Source organism: Moschus berezovskii, chromosome 20 (assembly GCF_049115385.1).
Source record: "Moschus berezovskii isolate FMDL1 chromosome 20, NW_MosBer_1.0, whole genome shotgun sequence".
NCBI classification, from domain to species: domain Eukaryota; kingdom Metazoa; phylum Chordata; class Mammalia; order Artiodactyla; family Moschidae; genus Moschus; species Moschus berezovskii.
In genome coordinates, this window is record NC_142479.1 from 50378633 (window position 1) to 50405057 (window position 26425).

Below are 26425 nucleotides of genomic sequence, written 5' to 3' on the forward strand. Positions count from 1 at the left end.
CACTCCAGTGTTCTTGCCTGGAGAATCCCAGGGACAGGGGAGCCTGGTGGGCTTCCGTCTATGGGGTCACACAGAGTCAGACACGACTGAAGTGACTTAGCAGCAGCAGCAGCAGGACTGTTATAAAAATTGAACTAAATAAAAGGTTTGAACCTGCTCTAAAATTTCTGAAGCTCTATACAGATATATAGTCATGTTTCTATAATAGAGACTATATAATCTTTGTGTGCCAGTACTTCAAATCTTTGATGGAGAAAAGAGATGCCAAGAGATTAATGGTACGGATTGTCATGAGGACTCCTTATTCCTGTTCCTGCTTTGTCCACTTACTAACTGAGAGACTTGAATGAATAACTTGAATTTCTCTGTCAAGAGAAGAATGATCATTTTTCTTATTACAGATAATTATGCCTATTATATTATGGGCTTCCCTGGTGGCTCAGATGGTAAAGAGTCTGCCTGCCATGCGGGAGACCTGGATTCAATCCCTGGGTCAGGAATATCCCCTGGAGAAGGAAATGGCAACCCACTCCAGTATTCTTGCCTGGAAAATTCCATGGACAAAGAAGCCTGGTGGCTACAGTACATGGGGTCACAAAGAGTTGGACATGACTGAGTGACTAACACACATTCCAATTATAGAGGTAGCAGTGAGGATTAATGAATCAAAGTGTGTTGGGAGATTTAACAGTCCATAGATTTAAAAATTCTGCAGAAAGAATCTTGGAAGGGAGTTTTAGATACCGCCCAAGATCACAGTGATGAGCTAGCACTGGAACCTTGGCCCTGGGGCAGTTGATCCTCTATTCTAATTATTAGTACACTTCCTCTGCTAACTAAGACAAAGCGAAGAGTTTTTATTTTTCTTCATTACAAAAACGCATTGAATTGTCTGCAGAGATTTTTTTAACCATCACTGATTTATTACCCTGGAAACAAGGATTTGTAATGAGGGTATCACACCTTTGTTGGTGTGAACTGTTCTCTGGGAATAGACAGAGATCATTGAAATATAAGCAGGACCAGTAGGCTAAGGGCAACCTCCACTAATTGTTTATTTTCTTTCCAAAGTGGCAAGAAGTTGTTGGAGTTTCATACTTCATTTTGTATACAAATTGAGGTCCTGGGGGAGAGTATCCTTCATGTGAACAGCTCTCCCAGTTACAGGAGAAAACTGAGTAACAGTAAAACCCTCAGGGACATCATTTAATATTTCCAGCATTTCACATGAGCTTCTGACACTCGAGTCTTCAAGGGGAAAGCTGATTTATACCTTCAGTCATTGGACAATGTAAAGGTGAGGTCAGGCATAGGCATCCTTCATCCCTTTTTCCGTTGCTCACAGGTCCCTCGGGCAAGGTGGAATCAAAGCATTTCAAATGGTAGAGGTCACAAGAGTGACACTGTAAGAGGTAAGAGAGCACAGCCTCCTTCCTCTACCAGAGGGTCTGAAGCCCATATATCTTCATATTGCCGTTGTTTCCACTTGAAAAATTACATGCAGTTGGTTTTACTTTTCCTTCCCTTCCTAGTCTTAAAACATGATTTCCACTCCCAATCTAATGTGTAATTTATGTCAAGAATAATGATTATGGGTTTCTGATTATTTTTTAAAAAACGAAACCTTTAACATAAATGCAGACAACAGGTGTCTTGTTTTATGGCCTTGTACCTTTCTAATCCTATAAATTAAAATCATGTCTGTGCTCTCTGTGCCTTTGCACTGACCTGAAGTTGTCTTTCTAGGACGTCCTGGGAGTTGTTTGCTCTCTGGTGCAATACCTACCACATGGTAGGTTCCAAATAAATTTTTTCTGATTTAATTTTATCTGCAGCTGCTTTATACAATTTTGGTCATGCCTAGTGATATAAAACTATTCTATAAAGTGCAACACAAGTTTATACTCAGGGATTCAGACCCCCAGATTTCATAAAGGGATCACATACCCTTTGTTACTCGTGATATAAAACAGATCTCCCGTGGAAAGAGAACTCCTGTTTTTGTGGGTCCCCTTGCAATGTAGGAAGGTGTTAAGCAGAATTAAGCCTATGGTACAAAGTACAATATTAGAATTTTAAATGAATCTTAAGTTGCACAAAGATTGCAGATTATTAAAATATTCTTAAAATGGTACCTAATTCAGTGGTACCTATGGCTTTGTGTAAGTGGTTTTTAGTAAAAATTGCTTCTCTTTATTCCACACCAATTTCTTCTTTCTTTTCTCGATTCCTTTGTCATAAACCCTTCATACCAAGTTTAAGAATTTTGTATATTTAGCAAAATTCAGAATGGATATCATCATTATGTCAATATGGAGACATGTGGCTTTGTTGTAAATTTTTTTTCCATTTTCTCATTATTTTTTATTTCCACCGAAATAAAAGACATATGGTTTTAAAAAATCAAATAATACTACATTCATCCCTTTCTAATTTCTGAGTACTGCTCTCCAGAAGCAACCCCTTTAGATCTTTCATCAATTCTGCTGTGTAAATTTAGAAATTCATGAAATAATTCTTTCTAAATAATGTTATTTCTAAATAATTTTAAATAATAAATTTCTAAATAATACTGTTATACAGTTTTTTTTTCTTTTTCAATTTCCAGTATTAACTGTTGATTTTATATTCTGTCAGAGGAGAATTTAACACTCCTCTAATCCCAGTCTTCACTTCTCCTCCCTTCATCTTCCCAACATGATTATACTATAATTTTTAGTTTGTTTAGTTTTAGGCTTTACATGTTTTAACTATGTAAATTTTATTTACTGCCAACCCTTATAAACTTCTATAATTAAATTTTATTTCTTGTTTTTTCCAGAGTAGGAAAATGCCTTGGCTTTTTTCATTTTATTAGTTTTCTAAGTCACCATCCCTAATTCTTCCTGAACTTTGTAGGAGAATTGGAAGTGTTCACCCACATCAGATGATTCAGCAGGTCCATTTTGTTCTTAGAGCAGCTCTTCTGGAGACCTCTGTCCTCCTCCCCACTGTGGGCTGCCTACCTTGGAACTTCCCTTTGTCTCAGAGCCCCACCAGGATCCATCACCTTCTTTACTGATGGACCCTCTCACTTTGGTGGGGCACATGTTCTGGTGCCTAGAAAGGCTGCCCAGGATATAAATTTCTTGAGAGTGTGCATGTCTGAAAACCTCTTTAGTCTACCTTTACACTTGATTGGTAGTTTAGGTGTTAAAACGGTGATGGAAATTATTTTCCCTTAGAATTTGTAAAGTTTTGCTTCATTTTAACTTCTAGTGTCACCGTAAAGAAATTAAATGCCAATCTGATTCTTGATTCTTTGTGTATGACCAATTTTTCCCCCAACTCAGAAGCTTTTACAAACTTCTTGTTATCCATTGTGTTATGAAATTTCAAGTCATCACCAAGATGTGGGTCTCTTTGAAATTTCATGTGCTGGGTGTATGGTGATCTCTTTCAGTCAGAAGATTTATATCTCACATTTTGAGAAAATTTAAAGTTTCTTTGATCATTGTCTTCCCTTTACTTTCTGTGTTCTAATGTTTTTATCTCTTCTGTTTTCTGTTTTCTTAATCTTTATGCCCTACTTTTTAAATATGTCCTCAATTACATCTTCAACCCATCTATTGATTTTGTTTTTAATTTTGACTACCGTATGTTTAAGACTAGCCTTTCTTGTTCTCTGATTGTTTCTTTTTAAGCATCCTATTTCGTGAATTCAGCTACTTCTTATCCCTCTGGGAACATTAATGATGGCTCATTTGTTTTGGTTTTTAATTTTCCTTTCTGCTCCCTAAATCAATTGTTTCCTCTGAGTTCCTTTTTGTCTGTTGTATGTTTTGGTCTTTGTCCTCCATGGTGGAAGCTTTTCTGCAAATGTCTAGGGATCTTTAGACCTTGCTCACATTTAAATATGAGGCACTACTGAACTGAACTGAAAAGGCAGATTGAAACTTCTGTATGCCAAGGCGGGACATATTCACTGATGGACTTCACTTTAGAAAGCCTAAACTTGAGAGTGCCAGAAAGACCCAGCCATTTTGCTTGGGGTCTCCCAAATGTCAGTGTCTGCAGGTCTTTTCTCTGAGGCCATTCATTTTTCCAGGGAAGGATCCATGAATCTATTGGAGGTACCCCTGTGCACGACTACCAGGGTTTTTAGAACTGAACAGTAAAAGAAGACTAGGGGCCTCAGTGTTCAGGACAGAGACTATTACTTAATTCACCTGTTTTCAGGATGGCTTGCCACTTTCTGCTGTACTGTGTATCAAACAAGGGTTAGAAAAGGATCATTTCCTGACTGTGGGAGTGAAAGAATGTTATGATGCTGAATTGGAGTCGAAAACTTCATTTCTCTTCTCAACTTTACAACAAATTAGTCACATTTACTTTGGATGATGTCACATAATGGCATCATTGAGTGAGTCACATAATGGCATCACAGCTGGCTGGGCTTTCATTTCCCTATGTGCAAAATGAGTGGCAGGGTCATTTGCTCCATCACTTCTGATGAGACCTGTAACTTCTTCATCTAAGAGTTCTTCATTAGGGACCTTATGGAAATGCTAAAATAGTGATTACTACCTCCTTAAATTATACTACTTTTTAGCAATTGGTCTTACTTATGGAAATCTTGGTGCTGGCAATGCAGGATATACAGCTCAGATTCTGCATCAGAGCCTCTCTAGTCCTTTCTTTCATATGTTCTACATAGTTTGGCTCATGGGAGACCCAACAGGAGAGTCATCCAAGTACCTGCCTTTTTCTAGTAATGCCAAAAATCAGACCTCATTTCAAAGCTGGACATCCTGGACAATTCCAAGCCTCCATCCTGCAGTACCAATAATGTAGCCATGCTTAACAGAGAGGGTTCCTAAAAATCATTTGGGCTGAGAAATCTAGAATTAAAACACTCTTTATCTTGATTACATTATAGTTATGACTATAGCATTCAGTTCAATTCAGTCGCTCAGTCGTGGCCGACTCTTTGCGACCCCATGAAGCACAGCACGCCAGGCCTCCCTATCCATTACCAACTCCCGGAGTTCACTCAAACTCATGTCCATCGAGTCGTGATGCCATCCAGCCATCTCATTCTCTGTCGTCCCAGTCTCCTCCCACCCCCAATCCTTCCCAGCATCAGACTCTTTTTCCAGTGAGTCAACTCAACGCATGAGGTGGCCAAAGTATTGGAGTTTCAGCTTTAACATCAATTCAGCATTATTCATTACATAAAATGTTTGTCGTAGCATAATATAACCAAAAAAGTACTAGATTTGGAGCTTTAAAAAACACTGAATTTGTGTATTGATTCTCTTTCCTTCCAGCTGCATGAGAGTCTTCTACCCTTTCTGAGCTTCAGTTTCAATTCCTAAAGGCTAGACTATTGAGGCCATTCTATCTGTATCAGAATCAAAGAGATGTTGTTAAGGAAAGCACTTTACAAACACTAAATAAAGGGCTATCCAAATGTGAAATATTAGTATTATCATCATTACTATTATAACTGGTCAGGGAAGCCTGAATTTCATGCTGCCTCCCATCTGCTTTGTAACACTCAGGCAATTCCATGATTAGAGTTGGCTTTCCAAAAAGACACTATAGTTCTTTTTTTCCTCTAAAATAAATGATTCCAGAACCAATCTACCTTAGCCATCCAATATGTGCAGCCTCTTTTGTTCATGAACAACCTGAAGGTAATAAACTGGTATGCCCCTGTGACAGAGAAAGATGTTGGAAGGAAATGGGTTTCCATCTCAGGTTTCTAAGGTGCTATACCAAACAATAACAAGGGAAAAATTATTCAGCTAAATGCACCTGACATGCATTGGCATCCAATATGCCATCCTCCTTGCCAGGCATTATTACTTATATACCTGCCTCTGAGAAAGGCTGCTTGGAAGAGTTACTCTGTTTTTATCAGACATACATTTTAGGGAGTTTTAAATAAACTCATATAGCCATACCGAGCAGCATGTCTTCTAAACTTCGCTATTTCATCCGTCTATACCAAGCACCGTGAAGCAAAATGGATGTGCCTTCAGCTTTCTACAGTCCTGGAAAATGAACCAGTCCACTTAACAATAAATGGTGGTTGGTTCAAACACACATGACTGGTCTAGTGAAGAAGAAAAGAAAGTTGAGCTTAATGAAGTCCAGTGTCTGTGTCCCTGCACATGGACAGGAAAGGACAAGTGTTTTATAACTGTTTATTGGAGTTAATGGTAATAAATTCCTCACTTGTGATGCATTAACTTTAATGTTTTCATTACTTAGTGATTTAGGTTTTCCCTTTTCACATTGTAAATCATGTTGTCCCAGTAGCAAAGCAGGTCGAGTGCCTGCTGTAATGTTCAGAATACTCAGTGGAGAAAGGAATGTTCTCTTTTTCTCTTCAGCACAGTCTGACAAAAGATGCTTTGCCTCATCCCAACTTGCTGCTTCCTACATAAACAGTAAAGACAGACAGATGGATGCATCTGACAACAGCCTAATTTAGATCCCAGGGAAAGACAGGTCTCCACAGTAACTTTCCAAATGTATTTAGTACTGAAGGTTTTTTCCTTTATTTTTTTTCCCATTTGCTGAGTGTGAGCCCTTAGTTAATGAGCTGTGCAAATAGATATTGAGATTTAGTGTTTTTATTTTGCAATTACAGACTTGGTGATTTGGTTGGAAACTTTTGGGTCTAGCAACATCACCCTCATTTTTCCCTCCCTAATTTTTTCCTTGCAAAGTTCAACTTACTTCAAACTTGCTTGAGTTTTGTCAGATGAAACAAAAAAACCAAAAAAGATGTTAAATCTCATATGTATAACTTAAAAGAAAAGGTGGTGATTTTTGCCTTCAAGGTTCCTTATTGCAGCCATCATTTTTCTGTTACCAATCCCATATGGTTGCACAGAGACACCCAGGGAGCTGGCTGGGAGCAAGGTCTGGGTTGGGAGTGGCCCTTTGTCCAGCAGCTGATACATCCCAGGTCAAAGCCACGTTGCTGAGATCACTGTGTTCCCATCAAGTTCTTCCTGATGGGGTATGAGAGTTCTCATTAGATCACCCACCCTGAAATACCCCCAGAGAATCATGATAATTAGTTCCTGAGTCTTCTTTTTTATTTTCTGCTTTGTTTGCTTTAAAAGTTTTCTCAATACAGTGCTCTGATGATATCTGAATGTTTTTCACTAGAGAGACACGGAGAAGGCAAAATTACTATTATTGGATTCCTCCATGAAATCTTTTGGTTTGGAGAATAACTAAAATAAAGATTCCAGGATTCTAGTATACTAATCCCCATGCAGCTTTCACCATCAGCAGTGTCAAGTGCTCAGGCACACATAGAATGTTTGTGTACAGGATGCAAACAAACACACTTGTGATGTTCAAAGAGAAAATAAAATTTTCAGGGAAATAAAAGAACAAAACTTGGGAAAGAAAGGGCCAAGTTCTCAGCCACTCGAGGCCTGCAGCTCAGGAATTGCCATCAATAGCTGTTTTCTGAAGTGTATTCAGTTATCCATTTGCGAAGTTGTTGTGGTTGGCTCCGTCTTTGTCCATTATGACTTTCTCTGTATACATCCTTTGATGCTCTCCTGAAGATAAATAACTTCTGAGGTAAAGAGAACTGGTATCTCGATGAGGCTATGCAGTCAGCTGGGAGATTTAGTTCTCTCCAGTTGAGGTTCATGGTATTTTTTCCTAATTTTTTCCCCCAAAATTCTCTTTATCCATCCTCCCATCATTCTTAGCACTGTGATTCCTCTTGACTTCTTCACCCGCTACTTTCTCCTGGCTTTCTTGGCTAAAGCTTCCTTTCTTTCCCTTTTTTACTTTCTTATTTCACAGTACCAACCCTAAGATTAAAATAGTGAATATACAGCAGAACAAAAGTTATTGTTTGTGGTTTAGGTGGAAGTGATTTATCTAACAAATATTCACTCCCATATTGCCTTCTTAGACCGCAAGTCCCATAAGGCTGGAAGTGGTTTCAATTCAGTTTAACAAACATTTATTGGGCACCTACTGTGTGTGCGAGGCCCTTGGGGATACAAAGAGAAACAGGTATATGACTAATGAATCGAACTGCCCTCTATGAAAGGGACCTGACTTCCCACCGCAGGTTTTCTTTAGGCTTCAAGAAGTTAAATAATTAGCACCAAGCTCCTTGGAGTTTACTGAGTGTATTTTAGGGAAGGATTATTCTTTATCCCACATCAGTTCAACAATTACAGTATAGCCCTGCCCTGCGATGGGCCTCAGCCATTCCAGCTCTGCCTCAATCTATCAATAATTCTTACTCTCTTTACCTAGATACCTGGGGTGCAAACACTGGCCCATCTCCTTGGGGCACAGCCATATTGGATCCTTCTTTGTTCCCTCATTTCAATCCAGGCACTATGATATTTTGTCCATTTAATTTTTTTCAAAGTGCTCTCTGTCTCCCTATGAATGCAAGATCTATTTTTACCCTCCTTCCCTTTTTAGGCCATCCTCCCTATTGCCTTCTACCCAGATCCCCCGCTACATTCTTTTTCCTGGGAAGTCCCTTTTCTATTTCCTCATTCAGGCTTCTAGCAGTTTTACATAGTAACTAAGGTCTTACGTGGTCACGCCATCGTGATTATCTTCGTCGTGAAGATCTTTTTTGTACAGTTCTGTGTATTCTTGCCACCTCTTCTTAATATCTTCTGCTTCTGTTAGGTCCATACCATTTCTGTCCTTTATCGAGCCCATCTTTGCATGAAATGTTCCCTTGGAATCTCTAATTTTCTTGAAGAGATCTCTTGTTTTTCCTATTCTGTTGTTTTCCTCTATTTCTTTGCATTGATCGCTGAGGAAGGCTTATCTCTCCTTGCTATTCTTTGGAACTCTGCATTCAGATGCTTATATCTTTCCTTTTCTCCTTTGCTTTTTGCTTCTCTTCTTTTCACAGCTATTTGTAAGGCCTCCTCAGACAGCCATTTTGCTTTTTTGCATTTCTTTTCCATGGGGATGGTCTTGGTCCCCGTCTCCTGTACAATGTCACGAACCTCCGTCCAGAGCTCATCAGGCACTCTATCTATCAGATCTAGTCCCTTAAATCTATTTCTCACTTCCACTGTATAATCATAAGGGATTTGATTTAGGTCATATCTGAATGGTCTAGTGGTTTGCCCTACTTTCTTCAATTTAAGTCTGAATTTGGCAATAAGGAGTTCATGATCTGAGCCACAGTCAGCTCCTGGTCTTGTTTTTGCTAACTGTATAGAGCTTCTCCATCTTTGGCTACAAAGAATATAATCAATCTGATTTCGGTGTTGACCATCTGGTGATGTCCATGTGTAGAGTCTTCTCTTGTGTTGTTGGAAGAGGGTGTTTGCTATGACCAGTGCGTTCTCTTGGCAAAACTCTATGAGCCTTTGCCCTGCTTCATTCCATGCTCCAAGGCCAAATTTGCCTGTCACTCTAGGTGTTTCTTGACTTCCTATTTTGCATTCCAGTCCCCTATAATGAAAAGGACATCTTTTTTGGGTGTTAGTTCTAAAAGGTCTTGTAGGTCTTCATAGAACCGTTCAACTTTGGCTTCTTCAGCATTACTGGTTGGGGCATAGACTTGGATTACTGTAATATTGAATGGTTTGCCTTGGAAACGAACAGAAATCATTCTGTCGTTTTTAAGATTGCATCCAAGTACTGCATTTCACTCACCTGGAACCAGACATCTTGGAATGTGAAGTCAAGTGGGCCTTAGAAAGGATCACTACAAACAAAGCTAGTGGAGGTGATGGAATTCCAATTGAGCTATTTCAAATCCTGAAAGATGATGCTGTGAAAGTGCTGCACTCACTATGCCAGCAAATTTGGAAAACTCAGCAGTGGCCACAGGACCGGAAAAGGTCAGTTTTCATTCCAGTCCCAAAGAAAGGCAACGCCAAAGAATGCTCAAACTACCGCACAGTTGCACTCATCTCACACGCTAGTAAAGTCATGCTCAAAATTCTCCAAGCCAGGCTTCAGCAATACGTGAACCGTGAACTTCCAGATGTTCAAGCTGGTTTTAGAAAAGGCAGAGGAACCAGAGATCAAATTGCCAACATCCGCTGGATCATGGAGAAAGCAAGAGAGTTCCAGAAAAACATCTATTTCTGCTTCATTGCTATTCCAAAGCCTTTGACTGTGTGGATCACAACAAACTGTGGAACATTCTGAAAGAGATGGGAATAGCAGACCACCTGACCTTCCTCTTGAGAAACCTGTATGCAGGTCAGGAAGCAACAGTTAGAACTGGACACGGAACAACAGACTGGTTCCAAATAGGAAAAGGAGTACGTCAAGGTTGTATATTGTCACCCTGTTTATTTAACTTATATGCAGAGTACATCATGAGGAACGCTGGGCTGGAAGAAGCACAAGCTGGAATCAAGATTGCCGGGAGAAATATCAATAACCTCATATATGCAGATGACACCACCCTTATGGCAGAAAGTGAAGAGGAACTTAAAGGCCTCTTGATGAAAGTGAAAGAGGAGAGTGAAAAGGTCGGCTTGAAGCTCAACATTCAGAAAACGAAGATCATGGCATCTGGCCCCATCACTTCATGGGAAATAGATGGGGAAACAGTGGAAACAGTGTCAGACTTTATTTTTGGGGGCTCCAAAATCACTGCAGATGCTGAATGCATCCATGAAATGAAAAGACGCTTACTTCTTGGAAGGAAAGTTAGGACCAACCTAGATAGCATATTAAAAAGCAGAGACATTACTTTGACAACAAAGGTCCGTCTAGTAAAGGCTATGATTTTTCCCGTGGTCATGTATGGATGTGAGAGTTGGACTGTGAAGAAAGCTGAGCGCCGAAGAATTGATGCTTTTGAACTGTGGTGCTGGAGAAGACTCTGGAGAGTCCCTTGTACTGCAAGGAGATCCAACCAGTCCATTCTAAGGGAGATCAATCCTGGCTGTTCATTGGAAGGACTGATGCTAAAGCTGAAACTCCAATACTTTGGCCACCTCATGGGACGAGTTGACTCACTGGAAAAAAGTCTGATGCTGGGAGGGATTGGGGGTAGGAGGAGACGGGGATGACAGAGAATGAGATGGCTGGATGGCATCACCGACTCGATGGACATGAGTTTGAGTGAACTCCGGGAGTTGGTGGTGGACAGGGAGGCCTGGCGTGCTGTGATTCATGGGGTCGCAAAGAGTCGGACACGACTGAGCGACTGAACTGAACTGAACTGAACTGAAGGTCTCATGTACATCTAAGCAAAGAGACAAGAATGGAGAGAGAGTGTTGGGGGAAAGGTTTAGGGTCTCTGGGAACCAAGACTGTGCTATAATAGTACCCTATAGAAAATGGTATTAGAGCAGAGAAAAAGGAGGATATAATTCAATTTGGAGAAATAGAGAAAGATTCAGAAGGGTTGTGACATTTGAATTAAGTCTTAAAGGAGCACTCCCTCCTCAGAAAATGGTGATAGAGATTGAAATTCCCCACCAAGAAAAACAGCATGAGCCAATTCCTGGCAGTATAAAATACATGCCATATTCCAGAAGGCAAAGCCTGTCACTTATTGTTTGGAGTAGTAGGAAGGATAAGGGGTTGGGACAAAATGAAAATGGAAGATAGGGTGAGACCAAGTTTTAAAGTTTCTGAAGAGATGGAGAGTTTGAGTTTCCTCCTACAGGCTAGGGAGAGCCATTAAAAGCTGTAAACAGGAGTGTGAAAGGGCCAGATATACGTTTCAGGAAGATGATTTCTGGCCACAGTATGGTGGACAGATAGAAGTTAAACCAGTTGAAAAGTGGCCCCAAATCCAGGGAGGGCTCTTTTTCTTTCCTTTTCTCCCTGTTCTTATCATAATCCAGTAGAGAAGTAAGTAAATATATTTGAAAATAATATTTTTTCATTCATTTTTAAAGATAAACACTCTCAAGTAACACATGTATAAAAGTGGCCTGTCTCGAGATGAGAATAGTGATCCTTCAAGATTTGTTTAAAAAAAAAAAATACAATTTGGCATTTGAAATCCTCTCCTCTTACTTTTTAGAATCTCAAAGCCATTTGAAGCATCACTGTCTGGATTTGGGTCAGGATTCTCACTTTATTCTGCTGCCACTTACTGTGGTTTGGCTGCTAAAAGGAATTCAGGTCATTTGGATCTCTGTGGCTCGGTATTAAGGATGGACTGATAGGATTAAAAATAAAGCTAAAGGTACTAAATTAAAGTGTTAGTCACTCAGTCGTGTCCAACTTTTTGTGACCCCGTGGACTGTAGCCCTCCAGGCTCCTCTCTGTCCATGGAATTCTCCAGGCATGAATACGGGGGTGGGTAGCCGTTCTGTTCTCCAGGGGATCTTCCTGACCCAGGGATCAAACCCAGGTCTCCTGCACTGCAGACAGATTCTTTACCATCTGAGCCACCAGGAAAACCCCAAGTTATAGATACATGTCACTAATAAAATCAGAAGACACAAGAGGCTTCCTGGGTTTAAACCATTTCTGTGGTGATTACATGAATTCTCAGTCTTTTTTCCCATAGCACATGACCACCAACACTTATATGTCCAACCCACTTCCATAAGAACCCATTTGAAGAAACACAATCTTTTTTCAAGGAAATAAAGCTGTGTTGGAGTTCTTGATTGCCATGATTATAATACTACATCAAATGTGTTTAATCACCATCAACTGTGGCATAAATAAAATACACTATAAGTTATTTTTAATTGACTTTTCCCTTAAGAAAGCATATTGAATGTAAATTATGGTATTAGTATAGAAAAGCTTTGAATCCATTCTTATTCTTAAAGTGAATTACAAAAAATCTCTGCCATTTCTATCAATACCTCCAACTGATCAAAAGACGGCCTGGTATCCTAATACCAGAATTGATAATTAATAAATTATTATATTTAATTAGTTTTACGACATTGAATTAGATGAACTATTTACTTACTGGATGCTGTTGTTTATTCCCATTTATTTAGATGCTAGAACTGGTGAATTGAAGTTATCATACTTAGAGTAGGAATGCCTTTTTTCCAAAACTTTCATTTCTTGTAAGTAGAATCCAACTGAAAGTAAAGACATGGACGAGGAACATCCCTGAAAACACAGGCATCTGTGGTAATTAGTATAGTGCCTTTTTGTGGAAACAAGTTTCTTCATATGCCATGAACATTAATTGTTTCTGTATGCTACCTTCAGTTCAGTTCAGTCGCTCAGTTGTGTCCGACTCTTTGCAACCCCATGAATCACAGCACGCCAGGCCTCCCTGTCATTCACCAACTCCCAGAGTTCACCCAAACTCATGTCCATCGAGTCGGTGATGCCGTCCACCCATCTCATCCTCTGTTGTCCCCTTCTCCTCCCGCCCCCAATCCCTCCCAGCATCAAGGTCTTTTCCAATGAGTCAACTCTTCCCATGAGGTGGCCAAAGTACTGGAGTTTCAATTTCAGCATCAGTCCTTCCAGTGAACACCCAGGATTGATCTCCTTTAGGATGGACTGGTTGGATCTCCTTACAGTCCAAGGGACTCTCAAGAGTCTTCTCCAACACCACAGTTCAAAAGCATCAATTCTTCCGCGCTCAGCTTTCTTCACAGTCCAACTCTCACATCCATACATGACCACTGGAGAAACCATAGCCTTGACTAGACGGACCTTTGTTGTCAAAGTAATGTCTCTGCTTTTTAATATGCTATCTAGGTTGGTCCTAACTTTCCTTCCAAGGAGTAAGCGTCTTTTCATTTCATGTCTGCAGTCAGCATCTGCAATGATTTTGGAACCCCCAAAAATAAAGTCAGCCTCTGTTTCCACTGTTTCCCCATCTATTTCCATAAAGTGATGGGGCCAGACGCCATGATCTTCATTTTCTGACTGTTGAGCTTCAAGCCAACCTTTTCACTCTCCTCTTTCACTTTCATCAAGAGGCCTTTGAGTTCCTCTTCACTTTCTGCCATAAGGGTGGTGTCATCTGCATATCTGAGGTTATTGATATTTCTCCCAGCAATCTTGATTCCAGCTTGTGCTTCTTCCAGCCCAGCGTTTCTCATGATGTACTCTGCATACAAGTTAAATAAGCAGGGTGACAATATACAGCCTTGACATACTCCTTTTCGTATCTGGAACCAGTCTGTTGTTCCATGTCCAGTTCTAACTGTTGCTTCCTGACCTGCATACAGGTTTCTCAAGAGGCAAGTCAGGTGGTCTGCTATTCCCATCTCTTTCAGAATGTTCCACAGTTTATTGTGATCCACACAGTCAAAGGCTTTGGCATAGTCAATAAAGCAGAAATAGATGTTTTTCTGGAACTCTCTTGCTTTCTCAATGATCCAGCGGATGTTGGCAATTTGATCTCTGGTTCCTCTGCCTTTTCTAAAACCAGCTTGAACATCTGGAAGTTCACGGTTCACGTATTGCTGAAACCTGGCTTGGAGAATTTTGAGCATTACTTTACTAGTGTGTGAGATGAGTGTGATTGTGCAGTAGTTTGAGCATTCTTTGGCATTGCCTTTCTTTGGGACTGGAATGAAAACTGACCTTTTCCGGTCCTGTGGCCACTGCTGAGTTTTCCAAATTTGCTGGCATATTAAGTATAGCACTTTCACAGCCTCATCCTTCAGTATTTGAAATAGCTCCACTGGAATTCTATCACCTCCACTAGCTTTGTTCATAGTGATGCTTTCTAAGGCCCACTTGACTTCACATTCCAGGATGTCTGGCTCTAGGTGATCATACCATCGTGATTATCTGGGTTGTGAAGATCTTTTTTGTACAGTTCTTCTGTGTATTCTTGCCACCTCTTCTTAATATCTTCTGCTTCTGTTAGGTCCATACCATTTCTGTCCTTTATTGAGCCCATCTTTGCATGAAATGTTCCCTTGGTATCTCTAATTTTCTTGAAGAGATCTCTTGTCTTTCCCATTCTGTTGTTTTTTCTCTGTTTCTTTGCATTGATCGCTGAGGAAGGCTTTCTTATCTCTCCTAGCTATTCTTTGGACCTCTGCATTCAGATGCTTATATCTTTCCTTTACTCCTTTGCTTTTCTCTTCTCTTCTTTATAGCTTGGCGTTGGGGCTTCCCTGGTGGCTCAGTGGTAATGAATCCGCCTGCCAATGCAGGAGACGCAGGTTTGATCTCTGGTTGGGAAGATCCCCTGAAGAAGGAAATGACAACCCACTCCAGTATTCTTGCCTGGGAAATACCATGGACAGAGGAACCTGGCAGGCTACAGTCCATGGGGTCATAAAAGAGTCAAACGTGACTTAGCAACTAAACAACAAGCTTAGCATTATTAATGGACGGTTTTATGAAAAGAAGCCAATTTGGATATTTGACTTAAAAATCTTCCTGCTTTTTAAACCAAGATTTCTTCCTTAAAGAGGAAATGAATCATGTCCAAGATTCCTGCACGAGCCCCACAGTGGACCAGGCTTCCCTTTCCCTCTTCTCTTGTGTCAGAGAGGCCTTTCAAATCTTGGTGTTCAAGCAGCACTGTTTGAGAGCTCCAGGTTTCTTTCCCTTGCATTTTCTTTTCCTTGTGTATCCTTTTATTGCATTCTCTTTCTTTCAGTTTTGTTCCACATATATGTTGATCTCTTGAATTTCACATAGACTTGCCCTAAAAACAATTCTATAGATTAGTCATCTAGTACCTTACAAAGTAAATGAGAAATACCGGACCTTAAAGTAATTTTTTTATATTAAAGTATTGGAATAACAGCACATTGTGTCTGTTTCTTTTTCTGTATTTTTTTTGGCTGCACCCCACAGCATGTGAGATCTTAGTTCCCCAACCAGGGATCAAACCTGTGCCCTCTGCATTGGAGTGTTAACCACTGGACCACCAGGGAAGTCCCACATTTTCCATGTTTAAATGAGGTCTCTTGTGGGCAAGTGAGGTGGGAAGACCCTTTCTTTCCTCAGCTACTTCTGAATGTGTCTCTTCAGCTGAAACTCAGGGTGGTGGAAAGTGCTTGGGCTTTTCCAGCTGAGCAACCTTCAACAAGTCCCGTAATTTCAGTAAGCCTATTTCCTAGTCTATAAAGTGGAAATGGTAGTAACACATACGTCACAGGGATGTTATGGAGCTCAAATTAAATGTGAAAATGCTTGATAAAATGCAGGTTAAAACCTGTTAGGTTTTTTAAAAACATTTTTATTAAAATGTATTAGTTTTAATAATTTTATACATCAGTTATCTATTTTCTTCTTATCATTTCCAGCCTAGACTCTACCGGGAATTTTCTGTATCCTCAATGTAACAAATTTCTTCCACAGATTTTTACACAATTTGGTCTGTTACCTGGATTAACAGATTTTTTTAAAAGACCTTTAAATACTGGAGGGGAAACAAGGGGCCATCAAGATCTCCTGAATATTTGTCTCCTGCATTGGTTTTAACCATATGTGTGATTTCTACCATTCTCTGACATCCTTCAGTCTAGCTCCAATTGCACTTATTGTGTTTCTTAGTTTCTTATGTCACAGTTTGTTGAAGAACTTGGTTAAGTACTTTGTGTTCAATCCCTTCCTTTCATCTGCTATCCAATTTATTTCTCCTTGAGATTAAAGGCTTCCATGTCTTTGAAACTTTTAGATCCTAAGTCTATTATTATTAATGGCTTAGAATTTTTCACCTTACATGTGTTAGTCTATATTCCTTAATAAGCGAAGCACAAAGACTGAAAAGTGTGAGCAATAAATGCAAACTCAAGTGGATATTGAATGGAACCATAGCAGATCAAGACTTATGTAAGCCTGTCCCAAGGGACTAATGAAGGAAGAATCATTGAAACCATTGTCCCTGTTTCATGTGTAAAAGATGAACACTTCCTGCCAGACACCTCAACCTGTCATTTATTGACTAGTTCCTGAAAATTGAGAAATAAAGCAAAAAGTAATCCAGAAATGCAAGAAGCTAAGAAAAATAGTAATGAACTTATTAAAGAAGGACTCAGAAACCAAAAACAAAGGAGAGGATTTAACCAACAGATTATTCAGTCACTCAGTCATGTCCAACTATTTGCGACCCCATGGACTGCAGCATGCCAGGCTTCCCTGTCTTTCACTGTGTCCCAGAGTTGGCTCCAATTCATGTCCATTGAGTCGATAACCATCTCATCCTCCGTTGCCCCCTTTTCCTCTGGCCCTCAATTGTTCCCAGTAACAGGGTCTTTCCCAATGAGTTAGTTGGCTCTTTGCCTCAGGTGGCCAAAGTATTGGAATTTCAGCTTCAGCATCAGTCCTTCCAATGTATATTCAGGGTTGATTTCCTTTAAGATTGCTGGTTTGGTCTCCTTGCTGTCCAAGGGACTCTCTAGAGTCTTCTCCAACACCACACAGTTCAAAAAGCATCAATTCTTTGGTGCTCAGCCTTCTTTATGGTCCAACTCTCACATCCATACGTGACTGCTAAAAAAACCGTAGGTTTGATTATACAGACCTTTGTCTGCAAAGTGATGCTGGAGATTCAGTTCAGTTCAGTTCAGTTCAGTCGCTCAGTCGTGTCCGACTCTCCGCAACCCCATGAATCACAGCACGCCAGGCCTCCCTATCCATCACCAACTCCCGGAGTTCACTCAAACTCATATCCACAGAGTCGGTGATGCCATCCAGCCATCTCATTCTCTGTTGTCCCCTTCTCCTCCCGCCCCCAACCTTTCCCAGCATCAGAGTCTTTTCCAGTGAGTCAACTCGTCGCATGAGGTGGCCAAAATATTGCAGTTTCAGCTTTAGCATCAGTCCTTCCAATGAACACCCAGGATTGATCTCCTTTAGATTAACAACCACCAAACAGGAGACTACTATACCTCCCACCCTACCTGCCGTATCCCCTTTGATTTTGTCCATTTGAGACACTGTGAAGTATATTTGTCATTTTGAAAATGCACACATACACCAGTGATCTGTAAGTGAATTGGAATCACAAATGGAACTTGACCATTCCCAACTTTCAAATTTTAGATTTTATCCAACCTCATCCCCCAAAATCCCAGGTCCTATATCATGGGTACTTTAAACTGGTAAACTTCATCCTGCCTGAAATTCACCCCAGGTAGCTATCCATCTCCAGGAGGGAGTTGGCTTGGTCTCTTTTTCAAACAATTGAAAAGAACTTGGATTAAAAGGAAAGGAGAGGATAGAAGTCCAGTTTAGGGATAGGAAAATGTTGAACAAAAGATGGAATTTTTTAAATCATTGATTTTCATTTCAGGCTGATTGGGCAAGAGACCAAGCCGGTACCTATAATGAAAGTTTGTGGGTACTGTTTTTTTTCTGCAAGAGCTGCAACCTTTTTGCAATAGAAATTGTGCGGCCTCTTGTTCTATTAGCCTTGTGCTGTGGTATTGCCAACTGATTTCTCCAATTCTCTTTTCTCAGTGGGCTAGAATGCAGCTGATTAAATAGGCCGTGACTCACATAAGCTCCCGTGTCTTTTTTATTGACTACTTTATGGAAATGTATCACACTCCAAAGGGCCCCCATTGTTGCTGCTGTGCGTGGCTAACTAAGGAGTCATGCTTAGTGCTGAGAGATGGACTTCTATTCTGCAGAGGTAGTATGGGTGGGATACAGGGTTTAAAGGAATCTGGATGGGGAAAGAAAGATGTCTGAGAATTTCTTTTATCTTCATCTGTCATGAAAGTTGGGTGGCCATCACTTCTGGGTAACACTCTTCTCTGTTGATCTTATCTTTATAGCCCCACATCCTTCAGCTAAGTGAATCTTTTTTTATATGGGCTATTCTGAGAGATTTAGTTAAGTGCAGTACTAGAGAGAGATTATGACACTAATGCAATTCTGTTTTGTGCTGATATAGTATGACACACCCCTAGGTTTATCCAAAGGACAATTTATTCCCAATAAATCTAAATCATTTCTTTTTTTTCCATCAAGGTGGTGATATCTTTTTTAGGTAATGGACAAAAAGCCTTGATTTTTTTAAAAAATTATATACTTAAATGTTTTTGCCTTAAAATAGCAACTCATGCAATTGTTTGTGGCTTCTTCCTTCCATTTTTATCATAATAAAAATGATATTTTTATTACCATCCTGTAAAACATCTACATACTTTCTATTTCATGTTAAGTAATTCTGCATATCGGTTCACTTGTGAATTCAGGCATACAAGGCTCTTCCAGCCTCATCACACAGGACTGGAGTTAATGTGTATATCCTTAGGACCACCAGTTCTTGATCAGTGAGACCCTGAGCTGACACTGAAAGGGGAAAGAACTTGATTGCCACAGTGGCTTCTCACCTTGGATTGAGATTGATCTGGATCCCATCTGGGTTTATCTACTAGATCATGGAGGTAATAAGATTGGGCTCAGAGTCAACTTTACATTGAGAACAATTGTGTTATTGCACTCATCACAGAGTGCCTTAGACGTAGAAGATAATCAACAGAATAAAAATTGATTTGATCTGATTTTTTTCCCTAGCCATTCCAAACTTCACCTATAATCCCATTTTTTTCCACTGCCCATAAGGGAATGCAGGCAAGAGAGTTCATCAGTACAGATTCCCTCTAATAAGAAAGTGACATAACACATCTTACAAAAAACAGCATATAATATACTGTATTTACAGCTCTCTTCCTCTTCAGAATCTTGTTGATGGATGACCAAGAGAAGAAATTCAGCAACTCATTCAGTGCCCAATTTTAGCAAACCAAGTGTGACTTTTAAAGTAAGAAGGTAGTGATGGTGCTGTCCCTAGTCTCCTAAAATTAGTAACTTTGAATTCAAACATCTCTGCTGCATTATGTCTTTGTTTCTTGGTGGTGGCATTCTTGGGTTTCAGTTGGTGGGGAGAGAAAAGCCTCATGCTGATAATGTACTGAAAGTAAACGAAATTAAATAAGCGAAGCACTGCTCATCACTACTTCCTTCCCCCCTGGGTAATTCAATTCAAGCTCTCTCTCGGATGGCAACTCACAGGGACTGTCTCTGTCACCCCGCTGGGGCCTGGAGTCTTAACATCTAAATAAAAGTTTCACTCAAGCATTTTTTATGCTCCTGCCAGCAGGATCAGTGAGCTGGTGTGGGCCCATTAATGTAATATTCATACTCACAGACTCTCCCGCACACGAGGCAATGTCTTCCCATTTTCATAATTATAGATGTTCCATAAAATGGCATTTAGATTTGCATTAAAAAAGGAGGTTTGAATTCTAATAGAACGTTTAACATGTCTTTTATGATTCAGACTCTCGGCATCTTTAACAAGAAACTGTGTTTCTAAGTTTAACACGACCTTAAAAAAAGGAAAAAAAAAAAAATGGTGGGAAGAAAAGATGGAAACTCCAGGCTTAAAGGATCCTGTTTTTCTTATCCCTTATGTCTTTCATTTAATTTTTAGGCCTCTAGGAGCAATTTTTTTTTGACAGCATGGCAGAGAGGATAGGTTCTCCTTCAAAGGGCCTTCTTAGCTGTACCAGGTCCTCACCCTCAGTATGATCTGCTTCTGTTTTCTCGGAGAGCATTTTCAAAAAGATACTAGAATTTTCAGAAGGGTGGGAGAAATGAAAGAATCCTAGACAGATGAACTTTCCTTTGCTGCTGTTCATCTCATGTGTGTATCCTGAGACCCATCCAGGAGATTTATAGCAGCCACAGAGTTTGCTAACTGCAAAACACACAAATGGAAACAGCTCATGAACAAGAAGTTGAAAATAAGAACAAATAGGAAAAAGATTCAGGCACTCAGCTGAAAAAGAAAGAGCTCTTCTGATCTGCATTTTTGAAACTAATCTGGAAACAGCATAGAAGCCAAAGGTCTAGTCCCCGAACCTAAAAAGAATGAATATTAGGACTATGCTAGCCCACTCCCTTCATTTCTCCTAATTAAGAAGTACAGAGTTTTTAATTGTTTTTGTTGTTGTTTATTTTGGGGGGAACTAAATTCCTTCCTCTTTGTCTCTGACCTTTACCCCTCCCTTCTGTAAAATAAGTATAAACCTTAGTGGTGGAAGACAAATTTGGATCTTGACTTCTCAATAAATTTGTACCTAACGAGGCTGATTGAAAGCCAAGAGTGTTAGCAGCATGCAATTAAAAGCTGATGTCAGATCCAGATCTTCTCTGTGTAAAGGCTTCTACTGTTCCTAGACTTTTCCCTTGCCGTTGACAAAACCAGGATTTGGCAATTATTGCCAAGTTCAGCTATGCACATCCTTTCTTTGTGTGAACTTAATAAAAATATGTTTACTAGGGTGACTTTCTGTTTGTTAGAAAAAGGTGAGTGTGTGTTTAGTTAAGCAAATTCTTAGTTTTTTGGAGTCCTTTTCTTACCAATCAGTGCACATTTAAACAACCTCCCTTGTACAGACTAGTATTATGTTTAAGTCATTTTAAGCAATTTCAGCATTAGATATAATTAGAAAGAAAGAAAATTTACTCCCCTCCAGTCATCTAGAAATTGTTTTATTCTGTATCATATTTAAGCAATAGCCCATCTGCATCTCTTCATTAATGTAGATTATTTCAAGTAGCCCAAATCAATGAAAATTCTGTCAGATTTCAACAAAACATCTTGCTCTTATCCCTTTTAGGAATGGAAGACATCGAAAGAGGAGCTCAAGAGCTTGATAATATCATCAAGCAAGGATACTTAGAGAAGAAAAGCAAAGGTACTGATTAGACCCCCAGATCTCAGAACATTCCAAGAAGAGAATGGAAATGAGGAAAAAGAGGGCCAGCCAAGGGAAGGCATTCTCTGTGCCCAGTACTACACTAGGCAGGTATAAGGCCAGAGGAAAGGAAAAAAAGAGAAGTCTGGTATCTGTGTGTAGGCTGAAAGACCTGGCCCCAGATCTCCACTTCATCAGGACAGGGATTGGTTTCTGTCTTGCTCACCTGGTATACCTGCTTAGTAATTACTTGTTGAAGGAATAAATGAAGGACTATATTCTTGTTCTCATCTCTCAGTGTGCACCCATAAAGAGTGAAGCTGTGTTGCCTCAAGTGTAATTTTTATATCATATGTGAAGCAGCCAACTTTCAAGTTTCAGACAAGTCCGAATCTTCAGCTCTCACTCTTTAATTAGGATAGTAGGGTTGGAGTACCAAGTTTAATACTCAGGCAAATTGGCTTAGTACAAAGAAAGCCTTGCTCATGCCCATGGCCTAGAGTGTCATGGACATGGGTTTGGGTGGATTCTGGGAGTTGGTGATGGACAGGGAGGCCTGGCATGCTGCGGTTCATGGGGTCGCAAAGAGTCAGACACGACTGAGCAACTGAACTGAAAAGGCAACAACACATAAAGATCTGGAGATGTGGAGAATTTTATAACTACAGGATGAGAATAGAACCCGAAAGATAAAGGAAATGTAGAGAAACAGCTGAGGTCAGAGCAAGCAAAACCTGTTTAGAACTTGGGCCTTTAACTGAGTGAGTCCTCTGCACACTGAGTCAATATGGGATAACCTGTGGGAGTGAAAGGGAGGGTTTTACAGTCCATTAACCTGGAAAATCTTTTTGGGGTGTTAGTTCTAAAAGGTCTTGTAGGTCTTCATAGAACCGATTAACTTCGGCTTCTTCAGCATTACTGGTTGGGGCATAGGCCTGGATTACTGTAATATTGAATGGTTTGCCTTGGAAACGAACAGAAATCATCCTGTCATTTTTAAGATTGCATCCAAGTACTGCATTTCGGACTCTTTTGTTGACCATGATGGCTACTCCATTTCTTCTAAGGGATTCCTGCCCACAGAGGTAGATATAATGGTCATCCGAGTTAAATTCACCCATTAAGCATCACTACGAACAAAGCTAGTGGTGGTGATGGAATTCCAGTTGAGCTATTTCAAGTCTTGAAAGATGATGCTGTGAAAGTGCTGCACTCAATATGCCAGCAGATTTGGAAAACTCAGCAGTGGCCACAGGACTGGAAGAGGTCAGTCTTCATTCCAATCCCAAAGAAAGGCAATGCCAAAGAATGCTCAAACTACCGCACAATTGCACTCATCTCACACGCTAGTAAAGTCATGCTCAAAATTCTCCAAGCCAGGCTTCAGCAGTATGTAAACCGTGAACTCCCAGATGTTCAAGCAGGTTTTAGAAAAGGCAGAGGCACCAGAGATCAAATTGCCAACATCCGCTGGATCATGGAGAAAGCAAGAGAGTTTCAGAAAAACATCTATTTCTGCTTCATTGACTATGCCAAAGCCTTTGACTGTGTGGATCACAATAAACTGTGGAACATTCTGAAAGAGATGGGAATCCCAGACCACCTGACCTGCCTCTTGAGAAACCTGTATGCAGGTCAGGAAGCAACAGTTAGAACCGGTCATGGAACAACAGACTGGTTCCAAATAGGAAAAGGAGTGCGTCAAGGTTGTATATTGTCACCTTGCTTATTTAACTTATATGCAGAGTACATCATGAGGAACGCTGGGCTGGAAGAAGCACAAGCTGGAATCAAGATTGCCGGGAGAAATATCAATAACCTCAGATATGCAGATGACACTACCCTTATGGCAGAAAGTGAAGAGGAACTCAAAAGCCTCTTGATGAAAGTGAAAGAGGAGAGTGAAAAGGTTGGCTTGAAGCTCAACATTCAGAAAACAAAGATCATGGCATCTGGTCCCATCACTTCATGGGAAATAGATGGAAAAACAGTGGAAACAGTGTCAGACTTTGTTTTTTTGGGCTCCAAAATCACTGCAGATGCTGATTGCAGCCATGAAATTAAAAGACGCTTGCTCCTTGGAAGGAAAGTTATGACCAACCTTGATAGTATATTAAAAAGCAGAGACATTACTTTGCCGACCAAGGTCCGTCTAGTCAAGGCAATGGTTTTTCCCGTGGTCATGTATGGATGTGAGAGTTGGACTGTGAAGAAAGCTGATCGCCGAAGAATCGATGCTTTTGAACTGTGGTGTTGGAGAAGACTCTTGAGAGTCCCTTATACTGCAAGGAGATCCAACCAGTCCATTCTAAAGGAGATCAATCCTGGATGTTCATTGGAGGGACTGATGCTAAAGCTGAAACTCCAATACTTTGGCCACCTCATGAGACGAGTTGACTCACTGGAAAAGACTCTGATGCTGGGAAAGGTTGGGGGCGGGAGGAGAAGGGGACGACGGAGAATGAGATGGCTGGATGGCATCACCGACTCTGTGGACATGAGTTTGAGTGTACTCCGGGAGTTGGTGATGGACAGGGAGGCCTGGCGTGCTGTGATTCATGGGGTCGCGGAGAGTCGGACACGACTGAGCGACTGAAAAAAAAAAAAAAAAAAAAACCTGGAAAATAAAACAATAACACACTGTACTGTGTGTTGTTGGATTTTACGGACTCTTCAATGATTGTAGTTACCTGAATTTATGTCCCTTACCGCTCTTCTGTTTAGATCATAGTTTCTTTGGATCAGAGTGGCAGAAGCGATGGTGTGTTGTCAGCAGAGGCCTCTTCTACTACTATGCTAATGAGAAAAGTAAGTGTTCTTCATTTGCACAGCAGCATCTCACTCCTGGATGCAAGCACTTCGTAAATTCTCAAGCACTTAGATCTAAACTTAGTAGTCCTTAACTAACACCCATAAAGAGACATGCTTGGGAAAGAAGCTTGGCTAAGTAATACCTTGCTCATCACCAAAAACTCATACCAATTTAGAAATTATAGCCCCTTTAAGCACTAGGATAGTGTGGTCAGCATATCAAAAGGCTACCTTATGACTAATAACATATTATCGAGCTCAAATGCCTTGGCATTTGTTAAAAAAGAACCTCAAACACTTTATAGACATTAATTATATAGGTTAAATATTGAAAAATAATAATTCTGAGAAGGATTTTAGCAGCTTACCAATAGCCCAGTAATATAACCTTTAAGTAGGAACTCTAAGAGCATGCTTCAAACTTTATCCTACTGGCTCCTGGGATGTAATCCAATGGACATCCCTAGAGCCATGAAGTATCAAGACCCCAATAGTTGCTGTGCCCGAGAGACACCCTTTAGCCAGATGGCAGCAGCAGCAAAGTGTTGACCCAAGCCAGAAGCAGCTTCTTATGAGCCACCACTGACTCAATCAACCACAACACTCATGACCTATCCCTAAAAGACTTCCCATCCCGGCTTAACACTCTTGCTTAGTTCATGAGAAGTAGAGGATATAAGCACAAACTGGAGGAGCTGCAAATAACTACTACAGGCTAAAAGTTATCACTGTAGGTGAATGCAAACTGAAATAGGGAATTCCTTCCTGCCGGATAGACTGCCGCAGAAGTAATACTGCAACGCAAGAGGAAGATAAAGTAGCAATCTTGTGGGGATTTCTTTGCGTTCTACCGCCTTACAGAGGCCAGTGGTCCAAAGTAAATCCTTTATTATCCTTTCAGTAATTTTCTGTTTCTCCTCTCTTCCTTCTTTCCTGGACTTACTCCTCTCCCAAACCCTGGATAGCTAGTCAAGGGAATAGTCAGATACTTACCCAGTTGTCTTTGGACTTCCTGCACCTTTGGCTCAAAGGTAGCAGAAAGAGCAGCTTTGCTAAATGACATGGAATCCTTCAGATTAGATCTTGGGCTTCAAGGCAGTTACCTCACTCTGCCTTTCTGCCTGCAACAGTTATCACTAACCTTCATCTTGGGTTCACCATCACGATTCCTCAGAGCCTTTCCCATATATGGATAAAGTGTGAGGTGTACTTGGAAATGATAGCAGCATAACCCAAAACCTAAATAACAAGCCCCCTGCATCCTTCCAACCCCTAACCCACTCTCAAATCCAGCAACTAAAGTTTCTCCCCTGAATTCTAGGCCAGCCAGGTTTATTTCTTATTTTGAACCTTCAAACTAATGTAACATATATGTCCTTGGTAAAATGTTTATCATTTCCCTTACATTTAAATACACGGTTGGTATATCTGGATATAAAACTAGGTATCACGTTCATTCATTCAGAATCCTTCCCACTCAAGGTGAGGAGGGAGAGCAAGAGCAAGAGGCTTGGAGACTTTTATTGACCATTTTGCCATCAGAGTGAAATAAAATCTGGTGACCAAAGAACAACAAAACATTTTAGTGGCCAGTTAGAACAAGGAGAGATACTTTAACAAAAAAGATTCTGGTGTCAAAAAGCACTGTTGCATGGCTCCCTTCATGCCAGTTACTTCTTATTGTGCCCAAGACATTTTCTTAGGAAGTATAAAGTGTGTGTGTATTTCTTTTAGCTCAACCAGGTGAGGACAGATTCTTTTACTTTTCTGTAACTATTTTCTTCCCACTGCCATCCCTCTCATCATCATCATCAAAAAGTAATTCATTCTAGGGACTTCCCTGGTGGTTCTATGGTCAAGACTCCATGCTTCCAATGCAAGGGGGCATGGGTTGAAAACCTCGTCAGGGAACCACATGCTGTGAGGTGCGGCCAGAAAAAAGAAATTCATTTTACAGGACAGGAAGCATTGCCCGGACACTGTGGTCCTGTTCTTCTACAAGTTCTGAACCACAC

General features: G+C 40.4%; 1 protein-coding gene across 2 annotated transcripts in view; it reads left to right on the forward strand.

The window, feature by feature from the left end:
* The window catches only part of SKAP1 (src kinase associated phosphoprotein 1), a 322299-nt gene that overhangs the window by 251011 nt on the left and 44863 nt on the right, over positions 1-26425 (forward strand). For both annotated transcript variants that reach the window (XM_055407647.2, XM_055407648.2), the window contains exons 5-6: positions 21522-21599; positions 24324-24407. In XM_055407647.2, coding sequence (XP_055263622.1) covers positions 21522-21599; positions 24324-24407 — 162 coding nt within the window. The remainder of the gene's footprint in view (positions 1-21521; positions 21600-24323; positions 24408-26425) is intronic.